An 18,403-nucleotide genomic window follows, 5' to 3' on the forward strand; every position below is an offset into this window, starting at 1 on the left:
TTTTTTTCACTGTGCTTTACTTTTTGGAGATTTTGTCACAGTGCAAGTGTTACACAAAACAGAAAATACATTACAAAGTCAAAAAATGTGTTCTAACAAAAAATGCAATGCACAAAACCTGCACATACTGTATATTACAGTAGCCCAACAGTGGCGCAGAATTGGGCTAATCCCTCCTATCCTCCGCATTTGGCCACAAATTTTCATCTACGTCGCAACGTATGGTTTCTCTTGCCATACAACGTGGATAAAATCTTTTGGAATGCCTTATCCAGGCCTGGATATCTTCTGGGGCTATGTCCATACACCCATACACCCTAATAGGGACATCTGGTCCTGAGGGCGGTGGTCATAGACCTTCCATCTCCACGCCGAAAAGAATTCCTCGATGGGGTTGAGGAAAGGAGAGTAAGGCGGAAGGAAAAGTGACATCATCCTAGGATGCGCCGCAAACCACCCTGTGACTTGCCGGGAGTGGTGAAAGGCCACATTGTCCCATACAATTACATACGTTGGTAGATTCTGCCTGTCTACCTCTCTTGCTGTGAGCCTTTCGTAAAGCTCATCTATGAAGGCAATTAGGCGTTCGGTGTTGTATGGGCCTATGCCGGCCTTCTGCAGCTGCAGTCCATCGTTCGAAATTGCTGCGCACATGGTGATGTTCGCACCCCTCTGGCCTGGATCATCTATCGTGGCCCTTTTCCCAATCAGGTTCCTTCCACGGCGACGTGTTTTTGCCAGGTTGAAGCCAGCCTCATCCACAAAGATGAACGAATGTTCATTCTCACTGGCTTCAAGTTCCATGGCTCTCTTCAGGAAATTAGAGAATACACAAGATACCATAAGACAAAAATGGCATAGCTTACAGTTTTGTGCAAAATCACAATCAACATGACAGTGTGTCCTGTGTTCAGTCTTACCTGGACGTATTGGTACCGGAGTTCCTTTATCCGCTCAGAGTTCCTCTCGAAGGGGACAGTGTAAAGCTGCTTCATTCGAATTTGGTGCCTTTTCAGTACTCTGGCGATAGTCGTGGTGCCAACATTCTCAATGTTGGCAAATACACCAATGTCTGCGATGATGTTTGCACAAATTTCTCTTAGCCTTATACTATTGTTAGCAATAACCATTTGCACTATTGCATTTTCTTGTGGCAAAGTGAATTTTCTTCCCCTTCCACCTGAGTGGGGCAACCGTTGGGTCCTACAATAGTGAGTCAGACACAAATGCACTGATACGTCAGGAGAGTTTTGGAGACTTCTCACATCACATTACTACTGTTACAAACACATCAGTCAGAATGCTGTAAATACTGTATAGTACCTGTTAGTTTGTGTGAAAACCCTCACGATTGATGCCACCGTTGATCTTGGCAAGTTCGGCTGAACCCTCAGACCAGCTTCCCTCATGGACAGACCATGATTGATTACATGGTCGATGACAGTTGCTCTGATTTCATCAGATACAACTGTCCTTGCTGCTGCTGCTCCTCTCCCTCTCCCTCTTCCTCTACCTCTCCCTCTTCCTCTACCTCTTCCTCTTCCTCTACCTCTTCCTCTTCCTCCTACTCCACCTCCACCTCCACCTCCACCTTCACCTTCACCTCCACCTCTTCCTCTACCTCTTCCTCTTCCTCCTACTCCACCTTCACCTCCACCTCCACCTTCACCTTCACCTTCACCTCCACCTTCACCTTCACCTCCACCTCCACCTCCACCTTCACCTTCACCTCCACCTCCTCCTCTTCCTCTGCCTCTTCCTCTGCCTCTGCCTCTGCCTCTTGCTCTTGCTCTTGCTGGATCCATTTTCCTATACCAACTACGTAAAGAAGTCCAAAGCAAATGCCAAAGAAGGCCCTTTTTCAACAAGGCACAAATTACATGTAAAACACCTGAGTAGGTCTTTAGCTGAGTAGGTCTTTAGCTGAAATGACCACCAGGTGTTTTGCATTGCAAAACTTATCCTCTGTGTTTTGTACAGATCATTGTATGTAGTGTTGCTTTTACGTAAAAAAAGTAATTCCATGCCAATTCACCAAGAACTATGGTGCACAGGGGGAAAAAAAATCTAAATTACTGTAAAATAAAATAAATAAACTATAAACTAAATATTTTTTCTTATTCAAACATGTAACTTCATTTGTCTGTCCAAATGCAGCATCTTTCCATCTACAGTGATCTAAATTACTGATAAGTTAGGTTATGAACAGAAAGTTCACTGTTTTGAACAGAGTATCTAAACATTGGTAAAATATGCTGTAGTTCCACAGCGTTTTGCCGGTAGTGAACATTGACTGGGGCAGGTATCCATGAAATTTGGAAGAAGGCGTCATTGCCAGCATTTGTATCTTAGCATAGGGGCAAGTAACCACAGTTTGGTTCACATGGTCTACTGGTATGCTCACTGTGTGAAGTGTTTAGGGAATGTGAACATGGTTTAGGTAAATTGCCTAAAACGATAGGAAAAAACTGTAATACCGACCATAGTAAAGAACCACTGTGCGACGTTGGTTATTGGCTGGAGTTTTGCTGCGTGGTTCCAGTCCCCTGATTTACCAAGTGTTACCCATGAGCAAAGCTTTAATGTCCCATCTAAAAAACAGTCAGATTCAGTTTGTCACTGTTCAAATCACTTAACAGATTTTTGGTTTCCCGAGGTGGGACTCTACTCTTTTAGCAGTCGGATAAAGTTGCTTCCACTCTGCCAGGAAAACTCAATAAGATCCACCCGTGTCCACAGAGAGTTTGTGTGACAGAGGTTCATGCATAAAACTGAGGCTGGAGATGGTGACAGGATGTCATGCTCCTCAGGACTCAGACCCCCCTGGGACCAAAATCACAGGAAAGCTGAAGCAGGCGGCTTCAAGTTCACTTGATCCTTGTTTTTTCCCCCATGTTGCCTTCGTTTGAATTCAGAAGTGAATATTATGTAAGTTTACTTGCAGGAAAATTTGGCGTTTCTTGCGGAGTTTAGAATTAAACACAGAAGCTGTAGTGTGTGTGTGTGTGTGTGTACCTCAGTCCCTTGTATTAGCTCTTAAATGTTTTCTGTTTAATCTCAATAGCAACCCATTCATGGTAATACGATTACTGTCCCCTTAATAGGCTAATTACAATAGCCTGTCATGTAGAACGGCTTATGCTAGGTAGGTGTGATACATGTGACCTGTGAGTGAGTGTACGTGTATATGTCTTCCCTCCCTCCCGACTGTCAGACTGTATTTATCTCTTTGCTTATTTCTTTTCACCTCCTCTGTTTATCACTGCCTCTCGCCCCATCGCTCCCTCTCTGTCTCCCCGCTCGTCTTTTCCTTGTCTTCCTAACAGACTGTTAATCGTTGATTACCGCAGCAACAAAAGGTTAGGTGAAAGTGTTGATGGGATTCTGTTGTCGTGGGAAGTGCTTAAGGCAAAAGTCGCCATCCGCCGAGTTTAATGATCCCGTGTGCATGTGCGTATGTTTCAAACTCTTAGCTAAATCATGCATGAATGTGGGGTCGTTTGTTAAAGAGTTGAGGGCTCATGTGCAGGCACCCTCACGCACACACGCCGCAGAAGATCGATGTCCAAGGCTCTCGGTAATGCTTCTCTGTCTCAATCTGTCATCCTGAAAATGACAACGTGCCACGATCATACAGGATATATGGCTGCACACAAACAGATACACACAAATACAGATTAGGACACACACATGCACAGTGTGACGTGGGGAGGAGGACAACGTAACAGGAATTCAAAGGAGCTAAGATAAGAACAGTGAGAAAAATTAATTATAAAACTGCAATTTTTTTGAATATTTCATTTCTCATTGCTCCGCCTTTTAATTCCGTCTTCACCTTCCTGTTTTTTGAGGAGGCCCATGGAGGGAAGCTGTTGTGTCATTGTAAACTTCTCCCATGCACCAGTGTGTCTATAAGAATGTGTGTGTGTGTGTGTGTGTGTGTGTGTGTGTGTGTGTGTGTGTGTGTGTGTGTGTGTGTGTCAGCTGGTTCTGTATGTATGCGATGTCTGTCTCTGCGTGATTAGTAATAATCATATTGTTTCTGGCATGTGTGTGTGTGTGTGTTTTCACACGTTGCATAATAACAACTCTGCAGGTCGGTAAAATGGGCACATGGAAACTGTTGCTATAGAAACACCAGAATAAAAAGCACCCTCCCTGGTAACGACACAAGTTTTAATTTCTTCCTGTGGGATGGGTAAGGGGGTTTCACTCTTTATGCCCCCCCCCCCCCCCCCCCCCCCCCACACGCACAGGCAACCCACCCAGTCCCCCCCATCTCCCTCTAAAACGAGACAACAGTTTCTCCCTCTCTCGTCTCCATGTTCCACTTTTCTTCTGTGTCTCTCTCTCTCTCTCTCTCTCACTCTCTCTCTCCCTCCCTTTCAACCTCCCCCTCTGCACTTCCTCAGAGGCCTCCGTTTCTGCATGGGAGTCAACTTTACTGCACTCGCACACTAGGCAGTGACTGACTCTCTCCTGCCTCGCTCTTCTCCTTCGGTTATGTATTTCTTTATGTCATTCATTTATTAGCTGTTTCCTATTTTAACACCTCCCACTCAATTCCGAAGCTTCACTCGCCCTCGTGTGTTTCCCCGTCAGTGCGTTGGCCGCCCCACTCTGACTCATTTCACCTGTTTTCGCCTCACTAGTTGGTTCAGCCCGTCCCTTTCCTTGGTGCCAGTTAATCCTTCTACCTTGTGTCAAGGGTTCGTGCTATTTCTCCCGTGTTCAGTGTCCCTATTTTTGGTGTTGTTTTTTATTCCAGCTGGTTTCCCTGTGACCTTGTCTTCTCCCTGCCAGATTTGTTTGCCTTTACCTCTGACTGTTCGCCTGTGTACCAGATGGGGTCTTTGCCAAGTAAAAGACAGCTATTTGTCGAATTTAACTTTTGTCTCAGAGCCGTGCGATTGAGTCTCTTTTTCTTCATGGTGGTTCCGTCAGTTTTTACTGGCAGAATTTTGGGGGTAATTTCATGGCCAGAGGCGGTAGCGCTCCGGCGGTGCACCTGCAGCGCTAATGCAAAGGAGGCTGGATTAGAGGAATAAATTATCGGCATCAATCATGAACAATCAGATCAGCTCCTCTCATCCCATTTAACAGCAGTGCGCTCCCAGCACTCACTGACATTTGGTAATGGAGAAAAGAGCCGAGAAATCCCCCATGAGGAAGCTGATGTGCTTTATCAGGAGGTGCAGAGTCTGGAAACACAAATACACACACACAGGGCTACACACACTTTTCCAAATATGCAACAAGTGGGGCTCAGTTTAGGCGCTAGTTCAGCAGGATTTATTCATAGATGAGGAGTGTGAGCTGCCCTGAAAATATGTACTATTCTTCAAATTATAGGCTGCAGGTGGATCGGACACACATCTTGCTGCTCACAGAGAGCTACAGAATTTCATCAACTGCAAAGGAAACGTCCCCTCATACATAATACAAGCATTTGTAGATGACAAATACAAGTTAGAATAACCACATGTTTGATGTGCTTGTAGTGATGTTTTCTGAGTTCAATGTGCATGTTGTTGCAAACTCAACCAGACAGAAGACAATATATTTTCTGAAATAAGAGCTGGTCTGAGCCTGGAGAGGCCTGACTTCAATTTTTGATGGCAGACAACACTGTCTCAACTAATTTGTGTTGACATCCTCCTCTGGTGTGCTCTTCTCCTTCTGGAATCGTTGGTCTACTAATGTCATGGCACGGAACAACATGACCGAACCCTTGTAGCTCATGTAGTTGTAAGTTATATTATTGCAACGGATTATATCTAGATATGATTTCAATCCGATAACACCTAGAATAAATGTTTGTCCCCAGTGTCCACAGTGTGCACAGAAATATGTGACATACCTTTTTACAAAGTGGGACAATAAAGGGACAAAGGCAAAGAACAGGACACATTTTTTAAAACATCACTCTATCCGTTATCTATACTGCTTGTCCTTTGGATGTTAGGGGGGAGCTGCTGCCAATCCCAGCTGACATTGGGCGAGAGGCGAGGTTTACCCTGGACAGGTCGCCAGCGTATCACAGGGCCAACACACAGAGACAAACAACCATTCACACTCACATTCACAGCTAAGGTCAATTTAGTGTCCAATCAGCAGTATGGTTACAGAGATCACCCCTGCACACTGAGAACATGCAGCCTCTCACAGAAAGCCCCCTGCATAGGTCTGACCCCTCTCCCTATTTTCACTTTGTACTTGACTGGAGTAGCCAAATAAAATTATTTTGTCAGAGCTGTCACTTTATTTTAAATGGTGTAAATATTGGGACAGAAATTGTCCATGAAAATGATATTTGCCAGGGTGAAGCAGACGACGTCTGTCTGCCCTATTTGGAGGCATTAGCTCTTCCTCTTTCTTGTCCTTCATTTTATCTGCATCTGTTTACTTACCTCTACAGTATTTTCTTCCTGTTCCTCTCTTTCATTGCACGTCTCTCTCGCTTTCACACACACAACCTGCTAGCTCATGTGAAACATCAGTGTCGCTACAGATGAATAACAAAGCATACTGCAGCATATAGAGTATAAGGGCCTCAGGGGCAAATATATACTGTAGATGCAAAGAGCTGCATCTCCCTCCGTCTCTACCTGCTCATTATATAATCATCCCATCCTCCCTCTTTAACTTATAACCCCTTTTCTTTTTTTTTGTAAGTCACTGAATAAAAATTGTCTAGAAATATCTTTCTTTTGAACTTTTATTTTTCCTTTGTACATTCATGCATCAGCCTTATACATCCAGTAAATCTACACACTCACACACTCAGCCATGTAACTCCAATATCAATTTGATTTATATGGCAACTTGGTTTAAAACCACTTGGTTGACCAAATACTTCTCAAGTGCGATGGTACAACAAGAGGACAGTAACAAGTTAAACATCATTAGTAACAATAAAACAGATGTAAAATAAGAGAACATTTTATATAAGATACGGGATAAAATAAATAAAATCAGCTGAGATAAAAACATACTCAACTTGAGGAGAAAGCCAAGGAGAACAGATGTGTTCTATGTAATTAATAGAGGCTTGATCTAAGCCCACATACAGGGAATTGCAATAACCAAGACGGGATGTTATAAAGGCATGGATCATCCTCTCTCGGTCTTTTAGTGGGCCGGGTAACACACCTTGTTGGAGCCACAAATATGGGACAGCAGCTGCTTTATTGACCTATGTGTGTGTGAGATGGTCCTCTCATAGGAGACACACAAAGACGCTTCTTTTTCCTGCTAACTCCACCTAAATGCCATAAATGCCTGGTTCACACAGTCAAATACTGATCTGCAGTTAGGTGTAACTAATTAGGTAAATAGTGGATTTGACAGGACTCAATTAATATCACTGGGGAAAGGAAGCTGAATTATTCATAACTGAATTATTTCAACCCATCTCTGGCCATCAGCTTAATACCGACGTATACAGCGGTGCTGGATGGCAGCAGCGCAGGCATACTTCCACCAAAATATATCCTTCACTAAACTTGTAGCGTATAATTCATCAATTTAAAGAAACATGATGAACAACAGCCAATCTTGAATGGATTTGAGAGCTTTGTGGTTATTTGAGTGCTGTTGAAATAAAGATAAGTAACAGCCTCTCGTTGTACACGTGCCAGATAATCTGCTCATGATAAACGACGACTCCTTTACATGTACATATTTAAACGTGTATATGTTATACGTGTATTTTAAAAAGTGCTTGGTGGACAGTTAAGGGTATAGGATGGAAAAACAGTTAAAGAGTTGTTTAGACTCTTATAGGTGCTGTATACGTCTTTTCTGTCACTAAACATTTTTACCAATGGAGACAACTTTTCTCAACTAAATAAATTAAGTCTGGGGCCGAACACAAATGTTACTGAATGCAGTGTTTCTAGTCTGCTCAGTAATGCTAAAGTTGGCAATATATAGCAATAGCAAAAAGTTAAATAAAATCCCTTTATTTTAAATATAATTTTGGTCAATGCTAACATTGTTTCATTGTTTCCAGTAACATCTCTAAAAGCAATTATCCTCAGACAAAACAGGTCACATTCGCTGTAGTGTAAGAGACACGCAGGTTATTTGAGGTTAGCATATCAGTCAGGTAAATATGCAAATATTATAGTATTTTTAATTCACATGTCAATATTCTCCAAGGGAGAGGGTGATGAAGTGTTTTATATTTGTCAAGTCCCCTGTCAACTGGACCGTGACTCATTGGAAGTAGAGGTGTTCATTTCACTCTGTTTGAAATAGAGCTGAAAATGGAGCTCGGCCACCGACAATTGTGGTTGTGTGTGTGTGTTTGTGTGTGCGTGTGGGTCGGTGTGTGTGTGTGTGTGTGTGACTCATCACTTTGATCAACTGGAAGGTTAAAGAAAAGATCAAATTAAAGTCAGACGACATAACTGCCACTTACAGTATAATTACATTCACTTTTTTCCACAAGTCATGATTATTGTTCAATAAATGCGTATATCATTTAGAATATTCCCTGTTAACGAAAGAAGGGAGTAAAAGAAAAAAATCGAAGGTTGGAGTTAAGACCAGGTTTAATGACTCTTTTACTTTTTTTTAATTATAATTGAGAGAATAATTTACCGTGGACATTTCACATTTATTTTATGTTTTAAATAACAAAGAGTCTTATTGTGAGTGTGTGTGTGTATGCGTGTGTATATGCGTGTGTGGGCCTTTTTTCCTTTTCCCATCAAAATGAGATGGGAACTTTCTCATTGTGCACATACCAGATGTTCTTGTTTGTCCAAAATAATACAAAACACACAAACATGGGTAAATACCTATACACAGGCCCAAATGGACAAGCTGGCAACAACAGAGGCACACACACATGTACACGTTGCTCACACATACACAAATTTCAAACCATCTGGAGTGTCTAGATTAATTTCAGATTGCTCTCCGCTGTCTTTCCAACCCAATTCACCTCTCCCCCTCAGCCGTCTTTGTGTCCGTCCCTCAGTCTGTCTCCACTTGTCTCTCTGTTCTCGTCTTCGGTCTTTTCTGATGCCAGATCCCCCTCCGTCCGCTTCTGAGCAGATGGGATGAGTAGAATTCAGCGGTCATTTGCATCATACTGGATGCCACATTGCAGCACCATACTTGGGGCGTTTCCGCCAAGGAAATACTTTGACTCTTTGTTGACTTAGCACTGAGTTCATATACCCCCTCTAGATTTTCAGGTTCAGTCTTTGTGTTTGTTCATCGTGGTTTTTCTCCGGGAGAGACTGTCCCGTAACCAACAACCACACCATATGGTCAGCCCTCCCAACAGCTGTCAATGTGAGGAAAACAATAAAACACAGTAACATCTTACTCACAGTAAGAAATAACAGAATCGACCCTACAGCCATGCTAGCAGCTCTGTGAGCCTGTATTTTCACAAAGCGGTGTTTCGAGATTAACATTAACTTGCATGCAGGCAGCAGCCTCTTATTAGGCTGTTTGAAATTCAAATGTCTGTTTAACATTAGTTTTTACAGGTTTTATTAATGAGAAATCTAAGTTATGGTTGTAGAGATATTTTACTTTAAACCAAAGAGTGGTAAACATGCAAACTGACCCTTTGACCCCTGAGACTTTCATCCCTAAAGAAGCAAACCATCGCTACAACAGGATTCCTACTTGGTCGGCATGACACGCATGTCCTCTGGAAACTGTTTAGCAGGGGCAAACATGGAGCATCTGCTAAATCCTTCCTCCTCACTCACTCATCACTCACTACTGACTTCTTGAGTCGCTGAAGATTTAACAGATACATTTAGTAACATTACATCTAACTTTCTGACTTGTGTTTTCTCCATCTCAGAGGTGAAATGTGCTGATTGACTATTTCATTACATTCATGACTTTTTCCTGAACGGCCTGTTTGAGATTTTCTCACAGAAACATTTATTTAGCAAACACATCAATTGTATTTAATTGAGAAATTCTAAGCACACAAAATTTGTTTGTGTTTGGCACTCGCTCACACTGTGGAGAAAAATCAACCAATTGTAGAACACAACATTTTTGTTTGGCTGTCTGGTGTCCAGTTATATTGCTTGGATAAATTTCCCTGTGAAAATGTACCTCCTCTGATTGGTTGCTTTTGTGGAAGAAAAAAATAAGACTTGTTTGTCCCTGTCGCCAGTGGCCTTTTAAATACCGGCACATGAGTCTATTAAATATTTATTGTTTATGTTGTTTAGCTTGTATTTATGTGTACTGGTTTTGTGATTGCTCTGCTGGCTGTACAACAAATTGCCCCTCGAGTACAACACAGATACCTTGAACCTTGAACAAATGTAATGGCTTTTACATAAACATGTGAAAACATAGCTTTCTGTAATAAAATCACTGGCTCAAAAATAAATCACAAAGATGACATAATATTTAACTCTGCCATGTAGCTTCATATAGGAAAGATGTTGGATGTGTTTATTACGTGAATCCTAATAAATAGTATATAAAATAGGAGCTGCAAATACATACAGATAAACACATCTATACACATTCACACTGTGTACGTCTTTATCAAAATACACAACTAAATCCTACAGGTGTATGGTTTGATTTATATCCCACAAGCTTTAAGGCTTTTCTCACGTTTAAAGTTTTTATTTTCACTTTATATATAAAGACATCAATACCATACCAACGATTGCTTGAGGATTTTTACAGATCCAAGTTGTTTTCCTACCAGTGCCGCATGTTAACAATCACACCAAAGCTACTCCGTCCTCAATCCATCTCACAGTACAGAGACGTAGATATCACCAAGGTAGAAAAATGAATTCAATCATTTCTGCCCAACAACTCAAACAACCACTGGACTGTTCTGTGATGGATTGGGTCAGTGCACAGATCTACATAACAATCACACAGATTGTTACATTTTAGGGACTGAGGGGCAGCGGGGGGGGGGGGGGGGGGCGCTCGAGTCCAACCTGACCACAAGGTCCCCGGCTCATAAATCACACGCCGGCCTTCTCCTTCCACGGCGTGCTGGGCCACAAATCAAATGCATCTTTCTAAGTTACGCTGTGTAGAACTATTGACTGCAGTGATTCAATACCAGCCATGAAAAAGTGGAGAGGCAACGAGAGAAAGAGGAGAGGAGTCTGTTCTGCTTCCCTCCGCCCTCGTTTTCTTTCTCTCTTCTCCACCTTTTCTCAAGTAGCCCCCTCCAACCCCTTCTTTTTCATTATCTCTGTGTCAGAGTCGTCGTGTTTCTTCCACATTGTGTTTGTCTCTCCATCTCCCCTCCTCCATCTCTTTCTCTCCTCAGCCTTATATGTCCAATCCTTGCTCTCTTCATTGCCGCGGTGTTATCGCCTCCCCTGTTTGCCTCCCCATGCATCTCTCCCTCCCTGCAGCTCCCTGTATCGGTTTCCCCAGCCCTCTGTCATCAGCCTCCGCCTCCCTTACCTCGTTCTCCCTCTGTCCTGCTCTCTCATCCCTTTATCCTTCCCTATCTCCCCCCGTCCCTCTTTTACCACAATTATCTCTATATTAGTATCCTCGCATCTCCCCCCCCCCCCCCCCTAAGTGTCATTAAGTCTCTCCCTCACTTTCTCCCTGTTATTATCCCTGTGTCATATTGTCTGTGTCCTGGCGTGATTATTTCTTTCTCTCTGTGTGTTCCCTCTCTTATCCTGCTGGAGTGTTAGGTTGTTTTTATTCCACCCACTCACCTCCTATATTTATCACAGAAAGAACAAATACCGCAGCCTCTCTCTGTCTGTCTTTCTCTGTATCGCCGTTCCTCGCGCTCCGTCAGCCCACTGTCAAACAGTTTAAGTAAATGGGACTGCAGTTAGATTGAAGCGTTTAGGCCATTTAGCTGGTGCTCAGCGGGGATAAGGGCAGGTCTTCGGAAAATCTTATGAACGTCCGTCTAGTTAACTGTGCTAAAAAATACAGTTTTCCTCTGAAAGCAATTACCTTTAACACTAAATTCCCCCATTTTGAACTTTATGCTTCCATCAGGACTCTGAATAGATGGTCGGTGCAACTTGTGTCACTATGTTTTTTTAATGTGAATGACACTGTCGGCAAAACCTGTCGAGCTTGTTAACCAGTCAAGAGAAACTGTGACCCTTAAGTGAAGACTGGTGCTCAGCAAAACGTTCACTTGTGCCGAGAGGAAAACTTTTCACAAACAATGATGTAAAGTCTTCCGTGCCTTTCATCGTACAGGAATAGATTAAAGAGCCTGTTTGCCAAATACAAGATTAATAAACTAGTCAGATGTAAATTATTGTAAATAAGATGTAAATTAGATGCAAATTAAAATGAGTCTAAACTGTCAATTCAATCTACAGTGAAGGTGACGGGATAAACTGGTGGTAAGGACAGGGCGTTCACAGTCACAGGTCACCATGACAACCACAGGGACGGAGGAGAAACATGTATCATTCGCCCTGTGACACACACACACACACACACACACACACACACAAGAGATACACGGAGAGAATCAAGGCCGTGTCCAAAGTAAATCCCGAGCATTGTCAGCAAGGAGAAGGGGATGCTGTCTGAAGATAGCGGAGATAGATGGGATTGATGGTGTGTTTGTGTGTACGAGTGTGTCCCTGTGTCCGTGTGAGGAAGAAAGAGAGAAACGATCAAAGACAGAAGCCGACCAAAATAAGGATAAAGTGAGAGGAAGGGAGGGAACTGCTCACAACTGTGTTCGTACTCATATTTACATGTGTGTGTGTCTGTGTTTGTGTGTTTGTGTGTGTGTGTGTGTGTGTGTGTGTGTGTGTGTGTGTGTGTGTGTGTGTGTGTGTGTGTGTGTGTGTTATAACACGTTCTCTTCATCATTCTGGCTTTCAAAAACACAACAGCTTGACTTTCTGAGGGGAGCCACCACTCTGCCTCTGTGATCAATCATCCTTCAACCAACAACTCAACAGCTTCACGTTCTGAACAGAAAGAAAGGAGAATGATTCAAACCGAAACAAATTGCTGAAACCAAATATTTAACAAAAAAAGAACAAATTGAGAGAACATCGTTGGCCTGTGAAGTTGCGCATAATACACCTCTCAAAACGTTTCACAAATCGTGAGTGATGCATTCTTCAGTGCAGATAATACCGTCTTGCAGACACACTTGCTCACGGGCACGGGCTGAAATTCTGTCATTCCATTATTTGTATTTGCCTCAACAGTCTCAGTGGAGCAGCCCAAGCCTGTTTGTTTGGGGGTTTGGGAACTGCTGTCAGTACTGTGATGCCAAAGCACTTAGAGCAGTTTTATGAAGCGATGGCAAATGCAGTGCAGAATACTGCCCCAACAACAGCTCATTACGAAACGTGTCGGCACAGTCACGAAATGAAAGAGGTTGCCTATTGGCCACTTTAGGGTCAAAGGTTTAGAATGACAGAAGCTTAAGACAGTGACACGAGTGACACATGTGAGCTCCCTGTCCCTATTAGGACTAGTTTGGATAAGAACCATCCCAACAATGCAGAGACACACCTCAAGTCTTGGAAGTTACAATTCATTATTAGCTTTTGTCCATTTAAATGTTTTGTGTAGAGATGCAAACAGTGACATTAATGCACCATTTTTAAATAACAAAAGATAACAACACTACAACTTCCTTTTTGAGGTCTCACATCGGCTTTAATCCTTTATGTTTTGTCCTGGCAGAGCGCGAGTGCCTCATTATTACCTTCACCAATGTTATTGTTAGTTTTTCTCTAAATTTATTGAAACTTGGTGAAGGGTGGGTCCAAACGAGAACCTTTAACTCTGGAGAGGATTCCATAACCGGGGTAGATCCAGGATTTTGTTTTTCCCTTCCTTTGGCACTGCTAGATAGGCACGTGCTGTCCACGAACCTTCAAGTGTTGTGTTGTCTTTTTCCTGATTGCCGTCCTAACCAGCTTCAACACAAGACCTTCGTCCAATTGTTCTGATCGACACCTTGACCACGTTGCTTTTAAAGGTCCTTTGATAACTATGACAGCCTCAGGTCCTCCCTGAGAGTGCACTGTTTTTGCAGTTCCCTGTTCCAATCAATCGTTTTATGTCACCTGGGGGCAGCAGAAAGTTGATAAAAAAAACTTTTCAGCAATTTAACAACTTAAGTGAGCGTGTCTATTTCTGAATTAAGCAGACAGGGACACACCGATTTGTTTAAAGCCAAGCTTCTGTCCACCTGGGGAATATAAAAGCTCTCTTTTAGCTCAGCCTTTTCTCTCCACCAACTTGTGTGGGAAATATCAGGCTGTTAAATCCACTCCACTTGCCAGCTAGTCACTAACCCTGTCTGCCTGTCACTTGGTGCAGTGGGTTTTAAAGCATTTTGCTGGAAACAGCTGCCTGCTGCAGCCAGACAGGACATAATGAGAGCCCTGACAGTGAATTAACATGCTGCTGGTCTCAAAATCAAAACACTAAGCTTCCTAGAATTAAGAGGAAGCACAGAGTCAGGCCGTAATTGTTAATAGATACTTCCTCCCTGCAAGTGACCCCGGTCGCTTCACACACAGTCATTACATCCATTGTTGCTATACAAATATTTAGAGCATGGCTGCCTTTATCTGCAGTCGTGGCTGTGGAGGTATTTCACATCAACACATCGGTGACTGTCACGGAAGTGGAGTTTGTGTGTTCCTTTTCGAGTTTGGGTTTCCTGAGAGTTTAAACCGTCAAACTCCCCGGGCCTGAGTTTTCCTAGACACGGTGTGGCCCTGCTCCGGAGTCAGTGAAGGGGAAACAGGAAGATATACACCGGGCCATCTAACTAGAAAAGATGTGACACTGAAAATCACTGAAGCCCCTCTAGCTCGCAGTGTTGTGTCTGAAAATAGAGGCAGTCTGCTCAATATTTCAGCGCATTAAGCAGAAAAAAAAAGAGAGAGAAACCCGGTGAATATGTTTTGAGGGGGGGATTCTTGAAAAGTCAACCTGTAAATGCGATAGGGAGAAAACAGAGTCAGCACACACACACACACACACGCATCAACTCTCACACAGGGATATTCTGCGGTCAAGGCCAGGTGGGAATATCTAATCCCTTAACTCAGCAATCTGCTGAACATGTGTCAGCAAAGCAAAGTGGGTGCTGAGCGCAAGCAGTGGTAATTAGTCCTCTAAATGTTCGTGAGCATGTTTGCTGTTAGCGTTAATCTATATGTGGAAAACTGTGCAATTATGCTGAGATGCGCTAATTCTGTCTCTTCAGCTTGTGGTCAGTCCCCCCCCCCCCCACCCCCACCAACTTCTCTTTCTAAACTATAAATTCCTCCCTTCCTCAATAAAGATATTTCTTCTTGACAGTGGAAATCAATTGCTTGTTACATCTGACAATAATGTTGTTTTTTACTGCAAACGAAAAACAAATTAAAGTGCTCCTGAAGCCCAATGGCTCCGACGGCAGCGGTTACTTGGTTTTAGTTTTTCTAAATTAATACATCACAAATTTGCTTCTCTCTTTTTTCTCTCTGATCCATCACAGCTTCATTCCTAAAAGACAAATTCATTGTTTTTCTTTGTGTCTTTGAATTTTTATTACCTGGCAACACCAGGAAGAAATCCCCCCCCGAGCCATGTCACATGACAAAGTTCAGTGTGATACCCCGGATGTACTAGTTACAAGTAATCATACAATTTTAAACTAGAGGTGATTTTTTATGGTTGATAACCCCCCAAAAATAACAAAAACGGAAACACACATACAAACACACCCATACAACGAACAAACACACACATTGATGGACTGGATTATGACCTAGCATGTAGTTGTGCTTGGAGTGTACGACACGTATTTGTGCGTGTGTAAAAGAGAGTGTTTTCGGCGATATAAGGTTAATAAATCAAACGCCATCGCCATCTGAGAAACAATTACTGCTGGCTTTCATGTTTGCCACAAACACACAACACACACACACACACTCACACACTGTGCACTACGTGCCTTGCATGGACCAGTAGCTGTAGGAGTAAACTGTATAAAGTGTTTCTCGAGGAGCGAGTAGCACGAGATGAAAGACGGAGGGGAGAAGTGAGGAGAGTTTTGTGTGGAGTGAGTGTGGAGTTTGTAAATGAGGGATGAGGAGGGGAGGAGACTGGGAGACTGGGAGACTCGAGGCACAGCCCTGGTCCACGGTGGAGGATCCTTAAAGCCTGATTGCGTTTCATTTTCTGTTTCTCTTGGCTTCACTTTTTTCCACGTCATATTCCACTGTTGCCTTTGATGCAGCTGAGCAAACTGTGAAGACTGAAAGTCGCATGCTGTTTTTGATCCATAAAAACCTTTTCATCATTATTTCTTCATCGCTCCTTTCGCCATAATTGAACTTTTGTCAATTAATGCTTACATCCCTGTTTCCAATTTTCTCAGCTTTGTTTTGCATTCGCTCACACTGGCCCTCTTCACTAGCTCTTAGTAGGTTTTGGTCTTTTTTTGTGCTCTCCTCTGGTTCTTGTTCTGGGCTTCTTTTCTGCCTATTAGCTGTCAGTTAGCCACGTAGCTTTCCACAGATTTGTTACACATTAGTGCAGCTTTTGGCAGCTTTAACTGCTTAATTACTACTTTACTGTCCTTGTTTTCCGGCTATTCATAAATTCTTCAAAACCCGGTGAGGTCTATTGCCTGTTCCTCTGTGTGTTTGTGCAGCTCCTGTGAGGTATACCCGTACGTGGTTAGAGGTATTCAGCAGCGGCCGGCACTCGGCGGCGGTGGGATATCGGATGCCAAGAGTACTGCTCAAATAGCACAGATAAAAGCAAAGGTGGTGCAGGAGCACACAAGCACTTACCCTTTGAAGCTCGCACAGGTTTTTAGCAGAGACATTTTTATGGTACGACCGTTTGACTTCTCCTACTTTAAAACAAGTGGTTTTAATTTCATGATAATTACACTTTAACCACAGCGTAGATTTAGTAGAAACACTTAAGTTTAGCAGCTTGTGTGCTACGCGTACATTTTCAATCTGTTGGACATAATGTGCAGAAATGTTGAAAATGCACTTTCTGACCAATACTTAAGAAAAAAAATGTTTTGCTGGTTGTTGGTGTGTGTGTGTGTGTGTGTGTGTGTGTGTGTGAGTCGACGTTAAAGTTATAGGCTCTGTGTGCATTCAGTGTGAAGGGAGGACAGTCTAGGGATTGTGTAAACTCTCTTGTCTGCATGCTTTAATTATTGCGTGTTTTATGGCATGATATTTTAATGAGTGAGCCATGCGATCACACGGTGCACACTGCTAAAACAACACCATACACTATTCTGTGCATGCGTGAATGCGTATGAATGTGTCATGGGAGGTTATTTGTGGTTTGAGATCAGTGCGTCGCTGCCCTAACACTGTCGGATTAAAGGGTTAGAGCCGTGAAATCTAAATGTATACAGTATGTACTCATATTCAGGCACTTTGCATTAAAAGCTTTACATGACATGCGCCTCAGTGTCGGGGGAGGCGGTGAGCCATGTGTTGCATTATGGTGGAGATCCTGCAAGTACAGGGGCTTGTTACTCACTTGGCTTGGCACAGAGCGTGGATCTAAATCTATCGGCCTAGTGTTTTAGTTTAATTAAACAATTCATTGCATTATTTCCCAAGGTTTAAAAAGATGTATGAATCCCTTTCTGCATAGTGATATTGAATCTACATGTTGACTCTGTTTCTAGTCCTCAAGTCTGTACAGATTTTGACATTACGAGGCTACAGGCCGAACGATGACAAATCTGTATCTTTGAAGTCCTGGAAATCTGTCACACACAAGACATGTGATTCTACATCTGACCGCTGTTCTCTGATGAAATGCAGGATGCATATTTGAGTTAGTCCTATACTAATATGATCTTGTTTCTCTTCTCTCTTCCAGCTGAATCTTGTGGTGGCGTAGTCCAAGGCCTGAATGGCTCCATAGAGTCGCCTGGTTTCCCCCACGGCTACCCCAACTACGCCAACTGTACGTGGCTGATAATAACAGGGGAGAGGAACCGGATCCAGCTGTCCTTCGTCACGCTGGCACTGGAGGAAGACTTTGATATTGTATCAGTTTACGATGGACAACCATCGCCTGGCAACCTGAAAATGAGGTCAGATATCTTTCTTTAATTTACAGTCAGATCGTCTTTCCTGCTCGTCTGCTGCTCTGATCTCTGTCCTCTCTCTCTCTCTCTCTCTCTCTCTCTCTCTCTCTCTCTCTCTCTCTCTTCAAACCTCTCAGATTTTCACCCTTTTCACTGCTCTACTCTCCTCCCGCCTATAAACAAAAACTTGACATTTGGACAACAGCACATTGACATCTGAGCTTTGAATACTTATTCCATTTAGATGGGAAATGACACAGCCAGCCGAAGAACAGTGTCGGCTTCAACATGAGTTGAGTTCCTGTCAGATTGGATGAACGGTTTAAAAAAAGGATATATTCA

General features: G+C 42.9%; 1 protein-coding gene across 1 annotated transcript in view; it reads left to right on the forward strand.

Annotated features, from left to right (window-relative positions):
* Positions 1-17,822: 17,822 nt before the first annotated feature.
* Positions 17,823-18,403, forward strand: part of LOC128442454 (CUB and sushi domain-containing protein 1) — a 289,198-nt gene continuing 288,617 nt past the window's right edge. Inside the window, exon 1 of the mRNA XM_053424918.1 lies at positions 17,823-18,067. Coding sequence (XP_053280893.1) covers positions 17,823-18,067 — 245 coding nt within the window. The remainder of the gene's footprint in view (positions 18,068-18,403) is intronic.

This window comes from Pleuronectes platessa, chromosome 1 (genome assembly GCF_947347685.1).
Source record: "Pleuronectes platessa chromosome 1, fPlePla1.1, whole genome shotgun sequence".
Taxonomy (NCBI): Eukaryota; Metazoa; Chordata; class Actinopteri; order Pleuronectiformes; family Pleuronectidae; genus Pleuronectes; species Pleuronectes platessa.